This window comes from Nothobranchius furzeri, chromosome 11 (assembly GCF_043380555.1).
Source record: "Nothobranchius furzeri strain GRZ-AD chromosome 11, NfurGRZ-RIMD1, whole genome shotgun sequence".
NCBI classification, from domain to species: Eukaryota; Metazoa; Chordata; class Actinopteri; order Cyprinodontiformes; family Nothobranchiidae; genus Nothobranchius; species Nothobranchius furzeri.
This window is the reverse complement of record NC_091751.1, coordinates 56607974-56620322: the sequence shown is the minus strand read 5'-3', so window position 1 is coordinate 56620322 and position 12349 is coordinate 56607974. Positions and strand designations below refer to the sequence as shown.

The following is a 12349-nucleotide window of genomic DNA, read 5'->3' as shown; positions in this document are numbered from 1 at the left end:
GGTGTTTCTGTGGTCTCCCTCAGAAATCCAGCATGATTACAGCCTCGCTTTGGAGCTGGCCCGGCTGCCTCGGGAAACGGGAACTGCAACTGCCTGCTATTCTCATACAGGAAAAGTTGGGCACCCGCTCAAGTTTCTTATACAGCACCACTAACATGTTTGACAAAGCAGTTAATTTCCCCCCATTCATCCAGCAAGATAAAGTACAGAAATATAAATTTACTTAATGATAAAAAGAAGCAGAAGCTGCTTGGATGGTCTGATAGTAACCACAGTTTGCCCTTTTGTCCAAATAATTCCATGATTAACATCCAAACACAAACACACAGACAAAACTAAAGTTCAGAGAGTCGAAAGGGTCAAACATCTATTAATGTGAGGCCAAGGCCCAGGCTGAGGTCACTAGGATTCTCATTAATTATTCAGATTTTAAAGAATTAAATTTCAATGAGGATTTGCTCTCTTCTGTTGCCAGACCCTAGTGGATGAGGATGGAACTGCAATGTTCGCCACTTCCTTGCTGGCTTTATATGTGCTGCAGAATTAACAGGGCTTGGTTCCAACACTAAGCAGCATACTGCAAGAGACACAGACATGCAATGAGAATCTGGTTTTGTACGAGTATTGAACACATAATGAATATTGCATTGGTGTTATTGTGTAACAGGATAATGCCAGTAAAACTTAAACTGAGTAGTTATACACTCGTACTGCAGAGGGGATGAAAGATCAACTGTAGCGTTCTGTTTTAAATCTGGGATGTCTTAGTCTGCCTCTGAAGTAGCTTTCCATTGTTTCCACAGTGGAATGCAGTGGGTGGGAGGGTTTTTTCAGATGGTGTTTCGCCATCCTTTTGAAAATACCACACTGTATTCTGGAAAATTTTTGACCAACGCCAGGCTTCAAAGGCATCCTTGCTCATCTAGCTAAATGGCTAACCAACAGAGAACAGACGCCTCTGTAGAACAAAAACATTGGAACACGCCTTGGTGGTTCTTGATGTTGTATCGCCTAGGCAACGGGGGTGGGACCAAGATAACAAGGCATGTTTCCTTGGCAATGTCAAGGCGCCTTGCCTTGCGAGGCGATGTCTTGCGAAGCCAGGCGCCTTGCTTACAAGGACACTGTCCTTCCTTGGTAAAAGAAAACGGTTAAATGGAACAGACTTGCATCACGTGACCACGGCTTCCACGGCGGTCACGTAACGTCACGTGACACGGGAGATAACATTATATTTTATATGTATATAACAGCCTTTTACTTTTTAAATTGTGTATATACTTATCTAATTAAAAATATAAGTGAGTTACTATCCGCTAGCCTCCGAAGCTGCAACTACTAAGCAACCAACCAACAATAGATAACTTCTTTGGATCTAAAAAAATTTTTTAAATTAGCTGACTTACTTTTAAACTTGAAAATTGTCCCCGAAGTAGCTGCCGGCTTCTGATCCGCCGTCCTTTTGAAAATACTGTGGTATATTGTGGGTAATTTTTGGCCAAGGCTAGGCTACAAGACACCTCCCGTGTGTCCTTGCTCAGCTAGCTAAATGGCTAACAAACGGAGAACAAATACCTCGGTAGAACATGAACATCAGAACCGAATGGAACACGTCTTGGCAGCTCCTGATGACGTATCTCCTAGGCAACCGGGGCGGGGCCAAGACATCAAGGCAAGCTTCCTTGGCATTGAGAATCACCCCATGTTTCCTTCTGGCTGGCTTGGGGTCCTGTGCCTGTTGATGACTTCACACTAGATGACTGGCTGGACGTACAACCTCCGGTAGTTAAGTTACCATGTTCAAAAACATTTAGGTATTAAGGAACACAAAGTTACTAACAAAACTACTAAACTCTTTCCAAAACATATGTGAAATAACAGAATTAAAAAATGCAATATATTTTAGTTGAGCTGTATTGCCATAGAATGATGATGTAATCAACAGGTGCAGGACCTCGAGCAGATCTAAACTACAACGCCAGAAAACTACAATCGGTATTGCATTCTTTCAATGGAATTAACTGAAGGACCATTAATGTCTGAGAAGTCACGCTGAAATTGCAGACTTTCTGTTCCACAGGTAACAGCATTTACCGTACTGTTTTTTTAAACTAGCGGCACTCACGGCAATATGGTGTAAAACTACCCTGAAATGTTTGTACTACTCCCTAGTGCCGGGAAACTACACACTGCCACTTTAAACAGTGTAATCTTTTTTCAGACTTTCATTGTTTACTGAAAAAAACATTTAAAAATAATTTATAGAGAATATTAAACATTTAATAAAAGGTTATCCAACATCAAAAACAATTTCAGGCGATTCATTTCTCCAAACGTTTTGGTAGTATGAAGATCATACTCCATCTACTCAGTATGTTATCAAATAATATTAAGGTATATTCTTCTGTAGAATATACTTTAATATTACTCTTTTTATTTTATGTAGAAATTCTACATGAAAAACAAATTCGTTTGTTAAGATAGCTGCCAGGTTTTGATCCCATTCACGCCCCTCCAACGGACCAAACAGGTTCCATTTCATTGAGACTCAATTTCCCACAATGCAACTGTGCTCTTGTCCTTGTCAAGCTAGCGCAAGCTGCCTCGGCTTGCTGACAGGAGTAGCAACCCCCTGACATAAAAAGGCATGTAAGGTAGTGTCTCGTACACGAAGACACTGCTGGGCGGTTAGGTTAGAGAAAATATGTGAAAAATAGCACCTTTAACAGCCCGACATTTTTTATGTCAACATTTCGTTTCACGGTTTTTAAATTAGCGCTACGCTGTTGACAGGAGAGTAACACTGAAGGTTTTGTAGCGATAAGCTAACAGTTAGCTTACGTTACACCAGCTGGCTAAGTTTGAAATATCTGAAGACTCTACTGACGAGTCTGAATAACACACTAAGAGAGCTGTACCAGAAGCTAAGAAATCTTGGAGCTGGTGTCAGGATCACCAGGTAAGAAGTTATTTAAATCTATTAAAGGCTGCAAAGATTGTGAAAGAACGGTACTTTTAAAACAAGCACCAAACTGGGAAGAAAAAGGGCATTCATGATAGCACATCTGATTATTCTGGAATACGGTTGAGTAATTATTCCGCAGTTTAGATATTATGAGCTAAACTTTTTATGCAACTTTTGACAATCTTAAACTTTAAACTTCAGACAATGAATTAACCGAGCTGGTCACAGAAGGCACAGAACATTATTTTCTAGATGAACCTTTAAAACGCACAGGGCTCAGACTGGAGTGTGTTATGTAAGGAAAGTGGGGACTGATTGTGTGAGGAGGAAGAATGAGGGTTTAAAGAGGCCAAACTTGGGAGCTGAGTGCACATTTCAGTATTTGTTGCACTGCGTCCAGAGTTAGTTGCCCTGACAACTGCTTTTTAGGAGCTGCTCTGCTTGGACACTAGTCTCAAAAGCACGTCTTGTTTTTTATTCCCATTTTTATTTTATACAAACAGCAAAAAAATGAAGCATCCAGTAAACCAGTTTGTAGATTCTCAGATGTGCTGCATTTCTCAAAATCCCTTTTCCTTTTTGGACCTTTATGTTGCTTTTTTTTTTTTTTGCACCAAAACTTATTTCTGGTAAAACATCCGAACATCTGCTGTTTAGACACAGTGGTCTTGAAATAACCTAGATTTTACTAGTGTAACAAATAACTCACTTTAAAAACTGCTGCTCCTCCTTTACTGGGAGTTTCAGCTCATTGAATTCCTGGCTGGCCCATTCCAAACACCTGATGGGCCATTCCCATCTGTACCTGGTCCGTCCTGCCCGGATAGCTCCAGTCGGCCCCAGCCTGGCCCAGTTGATTCCACACATCCTTGCTTAGGTATGCAAGGAATGCAGTCAGACATTTTCAGCTTCTAGGTAGTCAGCATGATAATGAATGATAATGAATTGAGCATGCCTAAAGGTTGATTTATGCTTGGCGCGTCCGCGAGGTCCGCACGGCTCCGCGCGGAAAAGTTGCGTCATTTTAACAACCACGCCCCTCCACCGCGTCTCCGCACAGCCCAAAATTTCCGCAATGCGCACCTAGGAAATTTTCTAACCACGCGGACGGTCGGACTCGGAAAAACATGGCGGACCGGCAAGAACTAGTATGGCAGAGGTTCGTAAATACAGACATTTGTATGATTCAGCTCTCAGAGATCACCGTGATCAACATGTTGTTAATAATTCTTGGAGAGAAATAACTCGCACTGTTGGAAAAGACAAGAACGCTGTTAAAAATGCTGAAATGCCATGTTGTAAACAACAGTTTTTACTTCTACTATGGTGTAGTGTTGGATGCATGCCATAGAGCTCCATGCTGCCCCGTTCAGTTTGGGAGAATATTGGCTCACCGCAGAGACGAGCCGCATGAACCACAAACGCTGCGAGTTGTGAAGCGCGTTCCATCCGCGAGCCGCATCACCAAGCGGAAAGTGAATGCATCAAGCATAAACCAAGCCATGTGGGCTGATTCGACCCACCAATCAGAGGCTTGCTGTAATGGAAGGCGTGAATTTGCTGTCAGCAGTGGGTGTGTTGGCCCTGGTCAGCCTGAAGCAGACCACCTCAGAAAGAGGGCTGAAAAACAGTCTTGTTGCACCCTGAAAAAAGGCAGGCCACCAAGATATGTAATGGGCCATTCCCATCTGTACCGGGTCGGCCCGGGCCGGGTAGCAAGCTATGCTATCCGGGCCGGGCCGACCCGGTACAGATGGGAATGGCCCATTAGTCGTTGCTTTTTTTTCAGGGTTTTGGTGCCAAGAGTGATCTCTATGCCACCAGCTCACTCAGCCACAAAGAATAATCAGTCTTAGTTCAACATTAAAAGATCCTGCAAATGGGACAGCTTTTCAGAAAGCACATTTAATGACAGCGAATCAGGCAGCTTTATGCCTTCTTTGTGTTTTGCTGTTTTGCTCTGCGGGGTCATGCTGCAAAATCATCAGAGTTGGACGTTATGCATTAGAAAAATTCATACACATGCCTGTGACTGTATGTGGGGATAGCTCAGAGCTAGGATGCCCCAGAATTTAACAGTTAGCCATTGTAGCGGTCAAAGGTTGCATGAATGGTTGGTCTGTGTGATGAGATGATTAGCTCACATGAAAGCATGAAGATGCTTTTGTTTCTTAAAGAAATGAGATCAACTCTTTCTAATCCTGATTAGATGATTGTTCTGATTGTGAGAGCGCTTCAGAAACTGAAATCTGATATGCCAACAAGGAAGGTGTCTGAGTAGGTCTCATGTCAGTCAGAAGAACACCTTTTACCTACTAACTCTGTTTTATCCTTAAGAGGAGCATTTGGTGTCTTTAACTGAGTATTTTTATATTTGTGTCAGTTAAAGAGGGAATGGCTATGAGGATTAGTCTTTAGTTAGCTGTTCTGTTGCAGTTTTTCTTTTAACCCTTTGATACATAATGGTCACTACAGTGGACAGGTACTCAAAATTGTTATTTATTTATTTCTGCTATTAAACACAGCTGTTGAAGACTTTATTGCATGCGAGCCCCTCCATTTGAGTTTCAGCAAGCCAACACATTTCATGTTCAGAATGCACGCTGTCCACTGAGATGGACATGTAATAAATTATTTGTAAATTAACAAAATGTTACAAAAAATATTTGTTGAAATTTGTTTCATTCACATCTAAAGATGAATGAAAAAAATTGTTTAAAAAATCATGGTTGAAGATTTCATAATTCATGCATCAAAGTGTTAAAGAAATTCACAGTAATGTTATGCTGATGCATTTGCCTGAAGGAAAAAATGAACACTAAACAGATCTGTGTTGCTGTGACATGATGCAAAATCAGATTTGTTCACATGAAAGTCTGTCTGGTTATCGTTGTCTGTTCTGAGACCTGCAGCAGGATAAGCGTACCAGGCATACAGCATGATGTTTGTTTTATACTTAGCCTGATGTAAAAATGGACCCTCTTTCATATTTGTTTTTATTTCTCAGGTTGTGGTGGTACTACCCCACCCCCCATGGGGATGGGAAGTGGAGTCCAGGAGCAACGGGCCTCACTGACCCAGGGAGAAGTGCTGCCGCTGACTTCCTCCAGTCAGCCAAATGGCAAATATGAGGTCTAGTGCATTTTTAAGTTCACCATCTTTTTCGGCATTTTCTTGTATGAACTCAAATTAGTTAACATCTCATTTATTTATTTATATATAAACTCAAATTGATGTCCTAGGCCACTCAAAGTTACTCCAAGGGCCAGCCCATGAACCGTACTTTGGACACCTCGGCCTTTATCTGCCCAGTGTTGATTTACCAGAAAACATCCTCATACTTGATACTTTTGGTTTTATTCTGTTTGGCTGTGTGACTTTTTTGTGTTTCAGAAGTTTATTGGAAACCTTTTGACATTTAGATGCATTTGACAGAATTACTGTGGTTCAATAAAATCCTCTTTTTGGGAGTTCACTTGTATGATTCTCACAACGCCATCACGCTAATGAATCCAAAGCAACGGTGTAACATTATTACCTTTAAGAAACCAGGCACGTTAAAGTTAAAGTCCCATTAGTCATCACACACTGGCGACATTCATCTCCGCATTTGACCCATCCTTGAACCTTGGAGCTATTTGGTGGTTTAACCCCCCCAACCTCACCCCTTAAAGTGTCAAGCAGGGAGACATTGGGTCCTGTTTTTAGTCTTTGGTATGACTCAACTGGGATTTGAACCCTGATCTCCCAGGGTGGACACTCTACCACTAGGCCACTGAGTAGGTGATTGTCATTATTTCCATTTTTTTTGCAGATCCATAGAGACGTAGGTTTTTTAAATTACCCTCATGTACCTCTGGCTTAATGATCAACATGTTCTCAAGCACACCTCTGTTCTAATCCCAGTTTCCTGCTGGTAGTCTTTACTGTGTTTTTATTTTTTATTTTTTTGTGAACACACAGGGCACAAGACACACTCGATCTGTCCTCAACTCACTTTTCTCTGGGGCTTTAGCAGGAGCTGTGGCTAAGACGGCCGTTGCTCCTTTGGACAGAACTAAAATCATCTTTCAAGGTAAGCAGGATGCTCTGCTGATCTACATGTGGCTCACCCGTGACCTGATTTAATCTCACAGAGCTCAAATCCTTCAAAGAATACGACATGATCATTATTTATGTTGTTTGTTTATTCATTTTAGTGTCTTCAGCGAGATTCTCTGCCAAGGTGAGTTGGAGCACAAGGATAAAGTATTCAATTTGTCTGCAAGTGTGTTTATGTGTGTTTGCTGCCTTACAGGAAGCGTACAGGTTGATCTACCGTACCTACCTGAAGGATGGCTTATTCAGCTTGTGGAGGGGGAACTCTGCCACCATGGTGCGGGTCATCCCATACGCTGCCATCCAGTTCTGCGCTCATGAGGAGTACAAACGTCTGCTGGGAGGCTATTATGGCTTTCAGGGGAAGTAAGTGTACAAATTCCTCTTTTTGCTTGTTGATGAACATCTTGTTTATGTTGAGCTGTGGGTAAAACTGGTGTTTCTTTTGGTTATTGTTGCAGAGCGCTACCTCCAGTCCCCAGGTTGTTTGCTGGGTCTATGGCTGGCACCACGGCAGCAATGCTGACCTATCCGCTGGACATGGTGCGCGCAAGGATGGCTGTAACGCCAAAAGAAATGTAAATATTAACTGTTAGGGAATATTCATCATGCAAAGTATTTTTTTTTAGTCATCACTAGGGCTGCACGATATTAGGAAAACCTGCGATATTCGATAACAGTGCTTAATATTGCGATATCGATATTACTCGCGATAAATGAACAAACACTGAAGTATGCAGTGTTGATGTCGTCTGGCGTGTGACGTCTGCTCTGGGTTCAAAGCAAACAAAAACTAATGCATGAATTCCATTACAACATAACATTTTTATTGCAAAAATATGCAGCTGCACCTGCTACTGTATTAGCAGCAAAACAACAAACTGCATGCATGCAGTTTCTCAGTGACTTTAAAACATCACTACCACCATAAAACTTTTTCTGATGCTCCAAAAACAGAAAAACATCCCTTACCAGGGTTTTTGAATAAATAAAAAAATCAGAAAATACGTTTAAATGTTAAATAATAGTTAACATCACTTAAATGCAACAGCAAATTCTCTCATTGCTACTGAGCATTTTCTCCACTTATGTGGTTATGATATAAGGCTGTTGCTGCAATTGGGAAGTGAACTGTGCTGGGCCAAACTAGGAGAATATTAAGATTTTCTGAGGGAAAGAGAAAAACAACTGTCTACCTTTCAGAAGAGGAACTGGCAAAAAAACTACATGGAAAATATGTGAAAACGTTTGTTTTTAACCCCAAATTGAACAAGTTTACCTAGATCTTAAAAAGCAGCTCAGATGATAAAACTGCAACTATGATTCTGATAACAAGCTAACAAATTGAACTAAGATAACCGGCTAGCAGAGCTTCTGACTGACAGTTTATGTGCAGCAGCAAATCAACTATCCTGATTAACAAGGTTATAAAAGCTCTTAAAGGAAAAATCACTTTGATGTGTGGAGGAACTTTTCCAGGCCCTCTTTAGCAGGGTGGGACTGGGAGGAGAGTGCTGTAGACTTTTAGCTGGAAGCTAACCGGAGCCTGGGGCTAACATCACCACCCGGTGGAACACTAGCGACATGAAGGTGGGTTGGTTCACCGGCACATGTCGGAGTCAGCCCGGTTACTATCAGCTGCTTAACGACACCGAGCGGACTCACGTTCACGTTTGAAAGCAGCGCTGAATCCAGAAACCTCATCACAAAGTGCGTTCGTTGCTCTGAGCCAGCATGACCAACAAGGGAACGGCGCCGCTAACTCAGTTCGGGTGTTGCGTTCCACCCATCCTAAGGGTCTACGTAGGGGGCGGGCGTATTACGTGAACGGACCCATCCGATTGGCCGCATATCAGAAGGGCTACATTTGATTTGTCAAATAATACTTCCGCGTAAAAAACAGAGCTGGTTTACAAAAAGGTGATGTATGACACGGATGGAAATGTTTGAAACAAACGTTTATCGCCGTTTTTGATGTGCTTTGCGATGGGCCTATCGCACGTCCTGTTATCCCGATGACGATAATTTTTCAATATATTGTGCAGCCCTAGTCATCACCACGAAACACTGCAGGACAGATTAGTGTTGAGCTGTGATGTTGTGGGTTTCTGTCCAGGTACAGCAACATCCTGCACGTTTTTGTGCGGATCTCTCGAGAAGAAGGCTTGAAGACGTTATATCGAGGTTTCACCCCCACCATACTAGGCGTCGTCCCTTACGCCGGTCTCAGCTTTTTTACTTATGAAACACTAAAGAAGTTGCATGCAGGTACCACATGATCACCCCCTTTCTCCCCATACGGTACATGTATGAGCAAACGTTTCAGTAAACCTCACATCTTCCTTCCTCCTTGCAGAGCACAGTGGGCGCTCACAACCCTACTCATTTGAACGTCTAGCTTTCGGAGCCTGCGCAGGCTTGATCGGCCAGTCGGCGTCATACCCTCTGGACGTGGTGAGGCGACGAATGCAGACGGCAGGAGTGACGGGTCACACGTACGGCACCATTCTAGGCACCATGAGGGAGATTGTGTCTGAAGAGGGGGTTATCCGTGGACTTTACAAAGGTCTCAGTATGAACTGGGTCAAAGGACCTATTGCTGTGGGGATCAGCTTCACCACCTTTGACCTTACACAGATCCTCCTGAGGAAGTTGCATCAGATGGGCTACACTCGATAGTGCCGACAGAAACGGGCTCTTAGAGGAACGATTTTTCTGGAACACACACACACACACCCTTTCAGGATGTGTTGAATACTATTATGGTGGTTTTTGTCAAGTGCAATACAATCAACCTTTTTATGGGCACACATTAATTTTAAGGCTCCACCCCTATTGAATTGGACTTCTCAGTGCGTGTGTAAGTAGTTTAAAGGTACACACACTTACTCCACTGAAATGAGTGTGTGTTTACAGCAAGCACATCATTAGGCAGTAATACCAAAGGTTTTGAGTTTTCGGGACGTCAGTGGAAGTCAGTGCTGTGTTTCTCTCCACAAAGAAAAATATTAAAGTATTATTGAATGAATCGAACGTTTGAGCCGATTGTCTTCCAGTGTGGCCCCAGACGGCTGAACTCATGATTGTAGTTAATCTGCAGCTCAGTAGTAAGGGCACCCATGTGTTCACTGCAAACATATTGTGGGTTTTTTGAAATGTGAGGTGCTTATATTGATCCCTACATATTTTACTCCCCGTTGAACCCCCCACTCATCCTAAGTAATGCACTCGAAACAATAAGTTGGTTCGTTTTACGACGAGGGGCTTTATTCTGCACTGTTTAAACCGCCGTCGTGACGTTTACAGCCATGCCGCCGCTGACACAGTTCAGAGGTTATGCTTTAAATCTGCCAGAAATGTGAACATCTCAGCCTTGTCGTTAGTTACCAAGTACACCCAGTGTACAAGTATCGTCTTCCACTTCCTGTCGGTGTGACAGCCTTGCTTCGTGCCATCGATTCAAACAAAAACTCTTGCATTCTCACAGTGTCGGTGTCTCTGGCATCAGCCTTCAGTCATACCCTTGCCTGATTGGTGCGTGTTCATTTTTTAACTCTGATGATCCGTCTGGAGGTGGGTCTGGCACCTTAACGTTGGGACAGCTGCTGAAGACAAGAGGGTCGGTTTCTATACTTAGAGCTTACATACTGAGGCAGGAGCCAAGTGGAGCAGAGGGCACGTCGTGTCATGAGTGCTGAGATGTTGATTAATAATGTTATTAATTTCCAGACTTCAGAGATGCTTTATGATAAGTATTTTAGGGGGAAAATTAACTTAGAATTTTATGGAATCTTTTACATTGTGTTTACCCGTGTCAGATTAACAATCAGAACTTTTTTTAAACTTTAAGAACTTTATTGTTAAATGAATGTCTCGCTAATAATCCTGAAAAGTGCTCTTTCTGATATAAAAATGAGAAACTTTAGAGCCAGAAACTGTTTTTGAGAATTGAAGTTGGTGAGTTATCGCTCTTTAAATCAGAAATGAGAAGAAATGAGTTTTATTTATTTTTTGTCCCAGAAGAACAAAATTAGAACTCTTCAGTTTTAGGGGATGAGACCCTTTATTAGCACCAACATAAAACAGACATTTGTCTGTTTTCCTCCTCCTCTTCTAACCATCCCTCCTCAGCTGTGCCTTGTTAAATCAACACCGAGCAACAAAGTTTGAGCTCTACAACGTTAGAAACACATTTTCGTGTGCAACACTTTGTTTTTCTGTTTCCTGTTGCAGCCTGTGGAGTGTCCCTTCAGCTGCAGGTAGCAGATAAAATATCCTTTCTCTAACCTAAATAATCATTTACAGCTTTGTCTGTAATCAGCACATCTTCTGATCTGTGTTACTTAAACAGTAACTGAATGCTGAGTAAAGAGTTACTGACAAGTGCCTAGAATGGAATAGTGGTGTTTTTATTATACTTGAGCTAACTCTGCTAGAAAGGCAGAAGGTGTTTGGGAGTGGTTTTACATAGTATCTCAGTGGCTGAATGTACTTTTTTATCTGTCTAGGTTTTAAGTGTGGATTTGGTGAAACTAACACTGCCTTGTAGAGCGTTTCTGTCTGGGTTGATGTGATGTCATCTCAACAAGACTTGTAAAACAGTTTCACCTAAAAAGCATTTTTAAGTTTTTTTTTTGTACACCGTTGAGGTAGCTCTGCAACAGAGAAGACGTAGGAGGTCTGGACAATCATTGAATGCCAAAAAAGTGTCAGATTTTTTCAATTGGAAAAAAATCAGACAGCAGCCTAATTAGAAGTGCTAAATCGTTTAAATTTCCTGGAGCATTACATGTAATTTTCTACTCTGTGTTGCAGCAGATTAGCTTTTAGGACGTTTTCTGTGTGCAGTAATGATTTAATAGCTGTTCTGTAAATCCTTGTGATTCGTGCCAACTACGTGTAACATAAATAACCACATTCTTTGTTCAGTAATGGTGTATTTGTGGGAATATTTCAAAATCACTCTTCCAAAATAAAACAGGAAGTTGACCACATGTTTTTATTTTTATTTTTTCGTTTCTCCTTGACTGTAACTGTGTGTTTAGATTTGGAGATATTACTGGGATGGAATGACTTATTGGTTTGTAACGCTAAAGACAGTTGTGATTTTCCAGTGCTCCTACTTGTGGGCGACGGTGGCACAGGAGTTAAGTGCTCGCTCCGTATTCGGAAGGTTGCAGGTTCATGCCCCGCTCAGTCTGTCACTGTCGTCGTGTCCTTGGGCAAGACACTTAACCCACGTTGCCAGCTGGTGGTGGTCGGAGGGATCGGTGGCGCCAGTGCTCG

The 12349-nt window shown here is 42.1% G+C and overlaps 1 protein-coding gene across 1 annotated transcript; it reads left to right on the top strand.

Annotated features, from left to right (window-relative positions):
* Positions 1-2582: 2582 nt before the first annotated feature.
* Positions 2583-12057, top strand: slc25a42 (solute carrier family 25 member 42). Its single transcript, XM_015957138.3, has 8 exons — positions 2583-2959; positions 5973-6097; positions 6929-7040; positions 7165-7190; positions 7263-7429; positions 7525-7641; positions 9180-9331; positions 9420-12057. The coding sequence occupies exons 2-8, from the start codon at positions 5999-6001 to the stop codon at positions 9740-9742; spliced, it is 996 nt and encodes a 331-aa protein (XP_015812624.1). The 5' UTR covers positions 2583-2959; positions 5973-5998; the 3' UTR covers positions 9743-12057.
* The last annotated feature ends 292 nt before the right edge of the window (positions 12058-12349 follow it).

What these genes read in the sequence shown, in the direction of transcription:
- slc25a42 (XM_015957138.3), top strand. Translation starts at nt 5,999, where the DNA reads ATGGGGATGGGAAGTGGAGTCCAGGAGCAACGGGCCTCACTGACCCAG. An exon ending in AACTAAAATCATCTTTCAAG is followed by an intron (nt 7,041 to 7,164) that starts GTAAGCAGGATG and finishes TATTCATTTTAG; the next exon opens with TGTCTTCAGCGAGATTCTCT. An exon ending in CAGCGAGATTCTCTGCCAAG is followed by an intron (nt 7,191 to 7,262) that starts GTGAGTTGGAGC and finishes GCTGCCTTACAG; the next exon opens with GAAGCGTACAGGTTGATCTA.